The sequence below is a fragment of the Leptodactylus fuscus genome, chromosome 4 (genome assembly GCF_031893055.1).
Source record: "Leptodactylus fuscus isolate aLepFus1 chromosome 4, aLepFus1.hap2, whole genome shotgun sequence".
In the NCBI taxonomy this organism is placed as follows: Eukaryota; Metazoa; Chordata; class Amphibia; order Anura; family Leptodactylidae; genus Leptodactylus; species Leptodactylus fuscus.
Genome location: NC_134268.1, coordinates 19,701,878 through 19,715,121, shown reverse-complemented (window position 1 = coordinate 19,715,121; position 13,244 = coordinate 19,701,878). Strand labels below are relative to the sequence as shown.

Genomic DNA, 13,244 nt, shown 5'->3' with positions numbered 1-13,244 from the left:
CAACATTCTCTACTGCAGTCTCTAGGCAGGCAGGACATGATGAGACTTGTAGTTCTACAGCAACTTAATAGGGATATCCACATTGTCCTAAGGTACTGCAAAAACCAGGAGGTACTTGATGTGTGGGAAAGGTGCAAATGTAGCAGAGCTGGATTTGCCATATATCAGCAGTCTATTTGTTTTTTTGCATTAGATGTAGATTGCCTCTAGTCCAGATGTAAAGGTGCTCATAGACCTTCATTCAGCCAACAAGTCTTCCTCACAACTCCTCCATACACATGCATGCTCAGCTTGGACAAGCATCTATGTGATTTTGATGGGGACATGAGAGTAAGCTTATAAAATTCAACATGCCCGATCCTTCCATCATCACCTGTTGGGGGTAAATCGGGATACCCTCATACATGTAATATAGTGTTGTAGCACATAGTAGGTAGGGGCTCTAATTTTGCATTTGGGCACATCAGCTTGGAATTAGGGATATCCTGATAATTTACAACAAATCACAAACATAGCTCATGCTTTATCTGTATATATACAGTGTTGGCCAAAAGTATTGGCACCCCTGCAATTCTGTCAGATAATACTCAATTTCTTCCAGAAAATGATTGCAATCACAAATTCTTTGGTATTATTATCTTAACATAAAAAAGGGGTGGACAAAAGTATTGGCACCGTTTGAAAAATCATGTGATGCTTCTCTAATTTGTGTAATTAACAGCACCTGTTACTTACCTGAGGCACCTAACAGGTGATGGCAATAACTAAATCACACTTGCAGCCAGTTGAAATGGATTAAAGTTGACTCAACCTCTGTCCTGTGTCCTTGTGTGACCACATTGAGCATGGAGAAAAGAAAGAAGACCAAAGAACTGTCTGAGGACTTGAGAAGCAAAATTGTGAGGAAGAATGAGCAATCTCAAGGCTACAAGTCCATCTCCAAAGACCTGAATGTTCCTGTGTCTACCGTGCGCAGTGTCATCAAGAAGTGTAAAGCCCATGGCACTGTGGCTAACCTCCCTAGATGTGGACGCAAAAGAAAAATTGACGAGAGATTTCAACGCAAGATTGTGCGGATGGCGGATAAAGAACCCCTTCACATCTCAGGGGGGACCTGGAGCAGTTTGCCAAAGAAGAATGGTCTAAAATTCCAGCAGAGCCTTGTAAGAAACTCATTGCTGGTTACCGGAAGCGGTTGTTCACAGTTATTTTGTCTAAAGGTTGTGCTACCAAGTATTAGGCTGAGGGGGCCAATACTTTTGTCCGGCCCTTTTTTTGGAGTTTTGTGTAAAATGATCAATGATTTGACTTTTTTTCATTCTCTTTTGTGTTTTTTCATTGCAAGCAAAATAAATGAAGATATTACCAAAGAGTTTGTGCTTGTAATCATTATCTGGAAGAACACGAGTATTATCTGACAGAATTGCAGGGGGGCCAATACTTTGGGCCAACACTGTAGGCAAGGCCACGTAAACCATAGGTCAAACAATGCACCTGCTCTGTGCCCTCTGATAGTGGGGAGCCCCTCATCTGATGCAGAGCAGGCAGTACAGTCCCACATTTCAGGTGCACTCCCGCTTTTACAGGTAGCAGGTCTCAATTTCAACTTTAGCTGTGTCCTTAGGATGCAGATAAAGTTGAGTATAATGGTGAAGCATGGAGCTGTCATCTTTGTGCTCCACCACTCAGGCTTCAGTTAGTGATCTCTGTGCGAGGGAGACACAATGAGCGCCGGAGACATCACTACCTGCACTACCGTCACTGCCTGCACGTAGCTCCAAGGAATTGGGGCTAGGAGAGTATAACTTCGTTGTTGTGTGTTATATTGATTGAGGGGGCATTATGTGGGGCCCACTTGCACCTTGACCTTTTGCACTGGGCCCACTAATGTGTATACAGTCCTGTGTATAGGTTTGCACTCGTCTTTCCAGGTGCAGCCTATATTTAGTCTTGTTTATGGGATTAGTAAGTATAAACGGACGATGGTCAATAACGGAATATACGACTGTACTATATACACTTTATTATAGTCATTTATAGACAGTGCAGAGGATACAATTCATTGACATCTGATATTTTACTTTACATTTTATGTTACAGTACATCACATGTGTAGCTGCCAAATGTCTATTGTAGCAGATAATAACACTTTTGTCAGAGGGAGGAATACTATACACAATGACTAGGCCGAGGGATACATACGAGAGGTGCAGGTCCCCCAATCACCTACACAATGGTGACATGATGTACAGTAAATGTTTGTCCCCCTTTGGGCCCCGACATTTATTAACCAGAGCAGATATCTCTATTAGGAATATACAGTATCTCCATTCAAAGCCCATTAATTAAAATGGGCCCAGTGTAATGCCTAACCTGCCCAGTGGTGGCACTGCAGGGGAACTGAGCAGTCACTGACAGGTTACCACAGAGTATACAGCTGACAGAGGACCTCTCAGCAGACCAGTAGAGGTCCTACAGAGTATACAGCTGACAGAGGACCTCTCAGCAGACCAGTAGAGGTCCTACAGAGTATACAGCTGACAGAGGACCTCTCAGCAGACCAGTAGAGGTCCTACAGAGTATACAGCTGACAGAGGACCTCTCAGCAGACCAGTAGAGGTCCTACAGAGTATACAGCTGACAGAGGACCTCTCAGCAGACCAGTAGAGGTCCTACAGAGTATACAGCTGACAGAGGACCTCTCAGCAGACCAGTAGAGGTCCTACAGAGTATACAGCTGACAGAGGACCTCTCAGCAGACCAGTAGAGGTCCTACAGAGTATACAGCCGACAGAGGACCTCTCAGCAGACCAGTAGAGGTCCTACAGAGTATACAGCCGACAGAGGACCTCTCAGCAGACCAGTAGAGGTCCTACAGAGTATACAGCCGACAGAGGACCTCTCAGCAGACCAGTAGAGGTCCTACAGAGTATACAGCCGACAGAGGACCTCTCAGCAGACCAGTAGAGGTCCTACAGAGTATACAGCCGACAGAGGACCTCTCAGCAGACCAGTAGAGGTCCTACAGAGTATACAGCCGACAGAGGACCTCTCAGCAGACCAGTAGAGGTCCTACAGAGTATACAGCCGACAGAGGACCTCTCAGCAGACCAGTAGAGGTCCTACAGAGTATACAGCCGACAGAGGACCTCTCAGCAGACCAGTAGAGGTCCTACAGAGTATACAGCCGATAGAGGACCTCTCAGCAGACCAGTAGAGGTCCTACAGAGTATACAGCCGACAGAGGACCTCTCAGCAGACCAGTAGAGGTCCTTTCAGCAGGAAGTAATAGGGGGACTATATAACAAAATGGAATTGTCCCAAGAAAGACAGCCTTGGCATGAGACAGCCGCTTTCTCCAAATAACTTAAACCATGCATAATCAGATTGGATGACAAAAATTGGCCATGAAGAGTTATCTGTGGCAGCCACTTATATCCTTGCGGCACCACTGATCGGGCATATTGACATTGATCTGATCTCTATGTGTAATCTGTAGGACCCGGGGGAACAGGTTGCATAGCAACCACTTTCTAGCTAGGTGACCACCTATAGATTACATATATCTACATGTACTTAAGTCATCTGCTATACAAGAGACTGCCTCTCTGTGACACAACCTTAGTAGGGTTGAGCCGATCTTGAGATTTCAGGATCGATTTTAAAATCCGATTTCCGATCATTTTCCATCCGATCGCGAAATTTACCGTACTCGATCGCTGAGCAAATTTAGCAGCCCTTTATCATTGGGTATACCCACATGGTGGTGGTTTAATGGCAGAAAAAGTGGTGAGAGATTTCTTCTCAACCATCTTCTGTGTATGAGTTCAGACCTTCCTGACCGCATGTTGTAGATATGGACCCCCAACAGTAACAAGATATCCAACAATAGTCCAGAAATAGAAAATTTGCTTATAGGAAATCAACCTATCAAAACTTTCTATCTGCACCATATCAACACTTTAAAATATCCGGGATAGGCTAAAATTGTTCATTTTTGTGAGGAACGTCATCACAATAGAGTCATGTATATTGCACGCTCATATTTTTAGGGTTTTTTTTTGTTATCTTTCAGTGCATTCGATGTATCTCCATAATAACATCGTCTTCTTGACCTAAATTAATGTTGGCTTGGAGAAGAATCTCCATCCTTGGGTGAACCTTGGTGTTGGGTTAAAGTCTTCTCTACGGTTTCTCATGGAGCGGTAAATGTTGTTATTGTTGTTGAAGAACTGTGTTGGGCTTTCGGGCTGATAATTCCTCTGGTAGTAGTTCACTTGGTAGTTGGTTTGGGGTGGAGGTGATCTCAAGGTAGGGTATCCATGGAAGGAATTAATTCTCTGAAGCGGAGACTTCGTTGGAGTTATCGTTGGAGTTATCGTTGGAGTTATAGTTGGAGTTATAGTTGGAGTTACGATTGGAGTAGTAGGCGATGAGGGACGTTGGGAAAGTTGGGAGATGCTGGTAGCTGGGGAGCTGCTCAGAAGGTCCGATGTGGTGTTTGCACTCTCTTGGGTACTGCTGTCTGTCATGGCGCTCGTGACGCTTTCCTCTTTCCTCAATACTGGCTTCATTGGGGCAGGAGACTTTAATCCCATCACTGGTTTTGATAAGGCGTAGAGATGTCTGAACTCCTCATCGAATAACTCAACCACCTCTCCAGTAAACTTGGTCACAAAGTTCCTATGAACTTGCCCAGATAGCCACGTGAAGCTGAAAACACAAGATAAGACATGGTCAAAGTCAAAATTCGGTGAAAGTTCAGATGTTCTTTTATTTTTGGAAGATTTTTCATCACCTCCACCAACTCTAACTCATAGCCTCCTTCTATCGTCTCCGCTCCACTGATTCCAATGTCGTTGGAATTTTTTTCTCTAGCTCCCATTGTTCTGAAGCAATAACTTCTGTTGTTTTTAGCACAATTATGTGCTCTACTGTCAGGTGGGTGGTCCTAGGGATGCAAATGAAGGACAGGGACCGCCCATCTGACAGTAGAGAACATAATTGTGCTAATTATTGCTCAAGAATGGTGGGGGCTAGAGAAAAAATTTCAGAATCAATGCAGTGTCACCTATTAAAGGATGCAAAGAAGTGGAGGTGGTGAAAGGTCTTCTTTACGTTACTGACATATAGATTATAGATGTAGTAGAGCTGAGTTTACAATTTGGAACCACTTAGTAGTTTCACATGTAGCCACCATAGGTAGAAACCAGAAGAATCCTGCACAAAGACAGAGAGAACATGGTGAGATGTTTCCATTGGTCGTATACTTGGCCAAAGGCAACAGTGCTAACCACTGAGCCACCATACTGTCCAGTTTCCACAAGCTCCAGGGCCACGGATGTTTCCTAAGCCTCTGGATTTGCTTTTGGAGTGATAGATAGGCGTGATGGAGCCATGACATAAAAGAACATGAAGGCCCCCGCCGCTGCCCCAAAGATCACAGACCTGTTCAATAGGCTGACTATTGACACAAGAATGCAAAAATCAAAGCACAACAAAGTCTTGTCAATTCCTGGTAATTATGAGCGTGTAGGAACAGAGACGGAGAGATGGAGATAATTTTATTGACACTTCAACTGGATCTTCCAAATATTCACCCTTGGGGGTAAATACAAGTATTATTATAGCACAATTATTAGAGTGAAGTTTAGCTGCACCAAAAATCAAAGTAAGGCCCCAGTCAAGCCCCAGTCAGGCGGCCGGTCACCCCTCTGCGCCCAAACATCTTGGAGTCCCTGTTGGATCAGTCTCTTTGCCCTCATTGGGCTCACATTTAACCTGTTGAGAACCTGGCCCAATTATGACGTTTTTTTTAATTACCACTTTGACCTCAGTGTGTTTTACCCTTTTTCAATTTTTTCAGTGACCTCTTGTTTTTTTAATTTTGGTCTATTTAAACATTTAAATTTAAGTAATTTTTTTTAAAGTTTATATTATTTTTTCCCTGTGTTTTTTTACTCCATAGTTCACGTATGAACACCTAAAATTTGCTAGTAAATGCTAGTAATGAATGGGCTTTTTTTTTTTGTTTTATGACTTTTATTCTTATTTTTTGCAAAAAAAAAAATTAACCAATGTTTTTTATAATTTTTTTAAAATTGTTATAGATTTTTTCGATTTGTTAAGGGCAAGTTTTATACTCATTTATAGTCAAGACAGAATTTTTAGCTCTGACTTAGGGCAATTTTTTTGCCTTCCTCTGGATCAACACTATAGGGTTATGGGTTGGACTTGATGAAGCAGTGTCTTCATCCAACCTCATCTACTATGTGAAAGTGACAAAAGCAACAACCAAAGGGTTTTGTCCACTCAGCATTGACTTCTTAAAGGGGCTCTATCATTGGGAAAAGTAATTTTTAGCTAAGCATACCCTTGCATAGGCTTTAGAAAGGCTATTCCACACCTACCTTTTGTATGTAAATTGCCTCAGTAGCTTTTGAATAAGTCAGTTTTTATTCATTTGCTAATGAGCTTCCAGCCAGCACAGGAAGTTCCCGACAGCACTCGTCCCTGCCTTTCTCTTCTATCTGTGTGTGTGCAAACAGGAAGCTGAGTCATCATCAGCAGCCTGTGCTGTATACATTTATAGGAAAGAATAGGCAGAGGGTGCACGATAGGACTTTCGGGGTGCACCGAGAAAGGAGAGAAAGGCAGGGACGAGTGCTTCTGGGAACTTCCTGTGCTGGCTGGAAGCTAATTAGCATATGAATAAAAATGGGCTCATTCAAAAACCACTGAGGCGATTTACATACTAAAGGTAGGTGTGGAATAGCTTTTTCCAAAGCCTATGCAAGGATGTGCTTAGTTAAAAATGACTTTTCCCAATGATAGAGCCCCTTTAAGCTCTTTAGATGACAGCAGTGGAGCATCATGGGATTCCTAAGACTTACTTATTGGTTTATTTTTATGTAATTTTTTGACTAATGAATATACTTGCTGGAATTCTTCACAGAACATTAATATACAAGGCTATACTGTATTACTATCCTTGTCTGAATATAGAATTGGAAGGGGAAAAATTGCCTTTAAATACTATTGGAGCCCCCAAAATTTGTAACCAGGGCATAGAGAATGGACTCTCATCCTGGGAGCTTGCTAGCACTTGCGCAGTACATGGTTGTCCATCGATTTCAGTGGGCGTCATGTAAAGCCCTGAATCCCGACAACTGACATAATATACTATGTATATATATAATATGAAATAAACTATTAACCCTTCTATTTCTGAAAACTTTCTTACTTTGCAACATTTTTCTACAGATGCCTAAAACTTTTGCACCACAATCCATGAGGGATAAAGTTTTTAAAAAAACAAAAACACAAATTGCGAAATACATATATCTATGAGGTCAGATTACACGACAATTGTAGAGTGAAGGTAAAGTAAAATAGGTGACTTGGATCTCAGGTTGTTTCCGCAGTGAGCAGTAACCATAGAATACATGTGAGAATGGATGCGGGGTTGTACCTGTCAGCAGAGGGTTGACAGATTTCAACTGAGAGCCAACAAACTCCTCGAAGAAGCCTTGGGTGTAAATGGTGATATTATTGGGTTTCTTAAAATTTATGAGACAAATACCCTGTAGTCAAAGAAATTTAAACTAAGAACTCTCAAGATGGGAATTAATAGCAGCATAAGTGTGTGGGTGTGCACAGTGCCGTAATAATAGTGCAACAACTCTGCTCATATTAGGTGACAATCACATTGACTCATCATAGTACTAGCCAGTGTGTCCCCAATACAATACCAGTCACAATGTCCCCATTATAGTACTAGCTATGGTGTCCCCATTACAGCTATGGTGTCCCCATTATTGTACTAGCTATAGTGTCCCCATTATAGTACTAGCTATGGTGTCCCCATTATAGTACTAGCTATGGTGTCCCCATTATAGTACTAGCTATGGTGTCCCCATTATAGTACTAGCCAGTGTGTCCCCAATACAATACCAGTCACAATGTCCCCATTATAGTACTAGCTATGGTGTCCCCATTACAGCTATGGTGTCCCCATTATTGTACTAGCTATGGTGTCCCCATTATAGTACTAGCTATGGTGTCCCCATTATAGTACTAGCTATGGTGTCCCCATTATAGTACTACCTATGGTGTCCCCATTATAGTACTAGCTATAGTGTCCCCATTATAGTACTAGTTATGGTGTCCCCATTATAGTACTAGCTATGGTGTCCCCATTATAGTACCATCTATGGTGTCCCCATTATAGTACCAGCTATGGTGTCCCCATTATAGTACCAGCTATGGTGTCCACATTATAGTACTAGCTATGGTGTCCCCATTATAGTACTATCTATGGTGTCCCCATTATAGTACTAGCTATGGTGTCCCCATTATAGTACTAGCTATGGTGTCCCCATTATAGTACTAGTTATGGTGTCCCCATTATAGTACTAGTTATGGTGTCCCCATTATAGTACTAGCTATGGTGTCCCCATTACAGCTATGGTGTCCCTGTTATAGTACTAGCTATGGTGTCCCCATTATAGTACTAGCTATGGTGTCCCCATTACAGCTATGGTGTCCCTGTTATAGTACTAGCTATGGTGTCCCCATTATAGTACTAGCTATGGTGTCCCCATTATAGTACTAGCTATGGTGTCCCCATTATAGTACTAGTTATGGTGTCCCCATTATAGTACTAGCTATGGTGTCCCCATTATAGTACCATCTATGGTGTCCCCATTATAGTACCAGCTATGGTGTCCCCATTATAGTACCAGCTATGGTGTCCACATTATAGTACTAGCTATGGTGTCCCCATTATAGTACTATCTATGGTGTCCCCATTATAGTACTAGCTATGGTGTCCCCATTATAGTACTAGCTATGGTGTCCCCATTATAGTACTAGCTATGGTGTCCCCATTATAGTACTAGCTATGGTGTCCCCATTATAGTACTAGCTATGGTGTCCCCATTATAGTACTAGTTATGGTGTCCCCATTATAGTACTAGTTATGGTGTCCCCATTATAGTACTAGCTATGGTGTCCCCATTACAGCTATGGTGTCCCTGTTATAGTACTAGCTATGGTGTCCCCATTATAGTACTATCTATGGTGTCCCCATTATAGTACTAGCTATGGTGTCCCCATTATAGTACTAGTTATGGTGTCCCCATTATAGTACTAGCTATGGTGTCCCCATTACAGCTATGGTGTCCCTGTTATAGTACTAGCTATGGTGTCCCCATTATAGTACTAACTATGGTGTCCCCGTTATAGTACTAGCTATGGTGTCCCCATTAATGTACTAGCTATTATAGTACTCACCTCAATTCCCCTTTTACAGTACCAGATACAATTCCCCCATTACAGTATTGGGCATAGTGTCCCCATTACAGTACTAGCCACATTTCTTGTATTATAATAGCAGCCACAATTCCCCCATTACAGTACCAGCCACCATTCTTGTATTACAATAGCAGCCACGATTCCCCTATTACAGTACCAGACATAGTGTCCCCATTATAGTACTAGCCATAATTCCCCCATTACAGTATCAGCCACAATTTTCATAGTACTGTAGCATCCACGATTCCACTACTACATTAATAGCTACCAGTTCCCCTATTACACTACCCACCACAATTCCCCCACTATAGTATCAGCTACAGTTCCCCCACTACAGTACTAGCCACAGTGTCCCATTGCAGTGCCAGCCACAATTCCTCCTTTATGGTATGAACCATATTACCCCCATTACTGTACGAGCCACAATTCCCCCACTACCGTTCCAGCCACACTTACCCTATTGCAGTACCAGCCACAGTGGCCCTGTTGCAATGCCAGACATTAAGAATCCAGAACAGGGTGTTCACTTTGCAACCCCAACTCTACCAATCTCTAACCTTAGTAGTTCCTAACCTGCTAACCCAAAATCCCTACCCTACTAATTCCAACTCCTGCCCTTGCTAACAATAACACTAACCCTACTTACCCTAACCCGAGTAACTTCCATATCTGCAAACCCTGAAGAAGCCCCAACCGTGTTGACTATAAGTTGCATGAAGGTGCACACAATAGCAATTATTTTTTTTTCACCTGACCAAAAAGATCAACACAATATCAGCAAAGCAAAGGACAAATTATTTTAATTTTAAAAAATATTGTAAGTTTCCAAAAAATATATAATTTAAAAAAAATTACAAAAAGTTGAAAATTTGTATAGCAATGAAAGCAAAAACATCCCTATCATATTACGGCATTCCTCCACTTTTATCACATCCTCCCCCTCCCCCCCTGACGTGACAAAAATAATTTCCCATAAATTAGTGAATGAAAGCAATGGAGCGTATTGAGAGTGCGTGTTTGTATTCACGCCATACACCTGTACTCATAAATTAGTGGCGGTTTTATGTAAGGATGATGGATAAGCATGCCAGCTGCAGAGCCTACACCCAGCCCTGGCACCTATCCCTGGAGTCTCTGCCAGCTGCACACAACTGCCCTGGACAACATCCAATACCATAACTTCTATATGACAGGAAGATTATAAATGAAAAAACATCCAAAAAGTAAATCAACAAATGAAAGACGATAATTAGCTTACTAAAATTAAGATAAATGGGTATTTAGCTGGAAAGGTGTGAAAAGTGAAAGTGTATAGAGCGGAAATGTAGGGTTCAGATTATACGGGGCAACGTGGGCACTAACGTGGGGCCATAGAGAGACCAAAAGGTGGCAAAAGGTTCAAAAGCTGGGTTTATAGAAAATGGATCTCTTTGTTCACATAATACCGCCATAGAGTGCCACAATAATACGGTTATATACAACGCACATAAAACCACCACAGAGTACCCAAATAATATCCAACATACTGACTGCCAGATTGGAGTCGGGAAGGAATTTTTTTCCCCTGAAATGGGGCAATTGGTATAAGCCTCATGGGTTTGTTTTCTTTTCTGGATCAACACCGTAGGGATTGTAAGATTATAGGTTGAACTTGATGGACTGATGTCTTCTCCAACCTCATCTACAAAATAATATACCGAGACCACTACATTACTGCCATAATATTCCCATATAATGGAGTCATGTTGTCAAATAATACGGCTACACCACACCACAGTACACTCACTACATCCTAAAAACATAAAGCTCCGTTGACTGTCAATCATTTTTCCGCTCTTAGAATCTGCCGATACAACTTTTTGAAAGTGATTTATTGTGCAAAAAGGGTAAAACACAAAAACAGGTAATAAATTAGGTAGATATGACAACATAGTTCATAAAGTAAAAAAAAAATTATTTTCCATATTGATCACCTATCCACAGAATACCGGATCACTAGTAGATTCCGGTACCTGGAGGCTGCTAAAACGGCTGATCTGTACAGGATCTGGGTGAAAAATTAATTTGGGGCCAGAAAATCCCTTTAACATGTAAAAAAAAGCACTCAAAAACAATTCCAAAAATGTATTTAAAAAAGTACAAAAACACCCCATTTATAAAAAAGTTCAATACATTATATATACCCTCATAATAGTACTTTAAAAAAAAATACATCTTGTTCTAAAAAATAATATGGCTACATCGGGAGAAAAAAAAAAAAAAGGATTGTGGAACGCAGTGATAAAAAAAATAAAACACAAAAATTGCTCTGTATATATATATATATATATATATATATATATATATATATATATATATATATAGTTTTATTTTAACTTTGTTATTAGAAGTCGAATTTTTGTCATCTGAGAAAAATATGATGGATCTTTCTGAAGAAACTTGTACAGTTTAGAATTTTTGGCATCGTCACGTCTAGAAATGACCCTGAGCTAGGAATTATAACAGGTGTTAGTAATGGGGAACATTCCGCTCTTTATATTAGAGATATTTCAGCTTAAATTTCATGAATCAGCTTTCCCTTCAGCCAAAATGTTATACAATAGTTATACAATAGCGACCTTCTCTTTACCATAAAAATATAAAAAGTAAAATTTTTTGATAACCAATCAAAATCCAGATTTTATATTTCACTGTAAGTGAGAAATTAAAGGGATTCTACCATTAAAAACTTTTTTTTGTCGTTGACACGTCAGAATAGCCTTAAGAAAGGCTATTCTTTTCCTACCTTTAGATGTCTTCTTCTCCCCGCCGTTCGGTTAAAATTCAGTTTTCCGTCGGTATGCAAAAGAGTTCTCTAGCAGCACTGGGGGCGGTCCTTAGTGCTCAAACAGCACTGGGGGCGTCCCCAATGCTGCGAGAAAATTCTCCAGCGCCGCCTCCATCTTCTTCTGGAATGTCATCTTCATGTGTATTCTTCCGGCGCAGGCGGTGAAACTTCTAGGCCTCGGGCAGAGTCGACTGTTGGTAGTTTAATGGTAGAATCCCTTTAAGTGTTTCCATGATAACGCTGAGCTGCCAGGGCACAACAGTAAGAAGTTTTGGCATGGGGAAGCAGGCATAGAACTCTTTATACAAGATACTTAAAAAAATAAATACTGTAATTACATAAATTAATTAATTAACCCCCTTCTCGCTGCAGACATTTTTTGATTTTTGTTTTTCGTTTTTGACTACCCCTCCTCCCAAACCCCATCACTTTTTTATTTTTCATAGCAATTTTTTACTTTTATATGTATTCCCGCCGGAAGCTGGCCTGCAACATTAAAGGTATGGAACTGGCCCTGTTTTGTTTTTTTTTTAGTTAATTTGCGGGGGCCACACCGCAATGCAATGAGTTCATTATGATTGAGGGCATTAACTCTGGGTCTCCGCTGTACATTACAGCATAGATCCGGTAGCTATAGCCACTCTTTAAAGATCCGGCATCCAGTGTAATAGTATTGTGGATTTATAAAAAAAAAAAAAAAAAAAAAAAAGTGTACATTAGCATTGGAAAAAAAATTGAAAATTTAGTTTGAATTTTTTTTTTTTTTATATTTTACATTTTGTGTCCCATGTTAACAAGACAAACCAAAAGATTATTTTTTCTTTTTTGCTTATCCGTGTTCGTACCATTCGTCACTTTTCTACTTTTAGTACATCAGACTTCTACTTTCTTTTACTGGCACTTTTAAGTAAGTCATAATTAGTAATTAATTTATATTACTAAAGACACAATCATTTGGTTTATTTTTCTGTTTCCAATGGAATCCAATGGGAGCTGGAGTCTGAAGAAGCTCTGATATGGGGCAGAGCTTTTGGATCCCCCTTAGGATCCAGGGACTGGGTTAGCCCAAGAATATTCAGCATCCCCTATAGTTACACTCCCA

At 40.8% G+C, this 13,244-nt stretch overlaps 1 protein-coding gene across 1 annotated transcript in view; it reads right to left on the bottom strand.

Moving 5' to 3' along the window:
* Positions 1-3,938: 3,938 nt before the first annotated feature.
* Positions 3,939-13,244, bottom strand: part of FAM83A (family with sequence similarity 83 member A) — a 28,979-nt gene continuing 19,673 nt past the window's right edge. Inside the window, exon 4 of the mRNA XM_075270130.1 lies at positions 3,939-4,713. Coding sequence (XP_075126231.1) covers positions 4,116-4,713 — 598 coding nt within the window. The 3' untranslated portion in view covers positions 3,939-4,115. The remainder of the gene's footprint in view (positions 4,714-13,244) is intronic.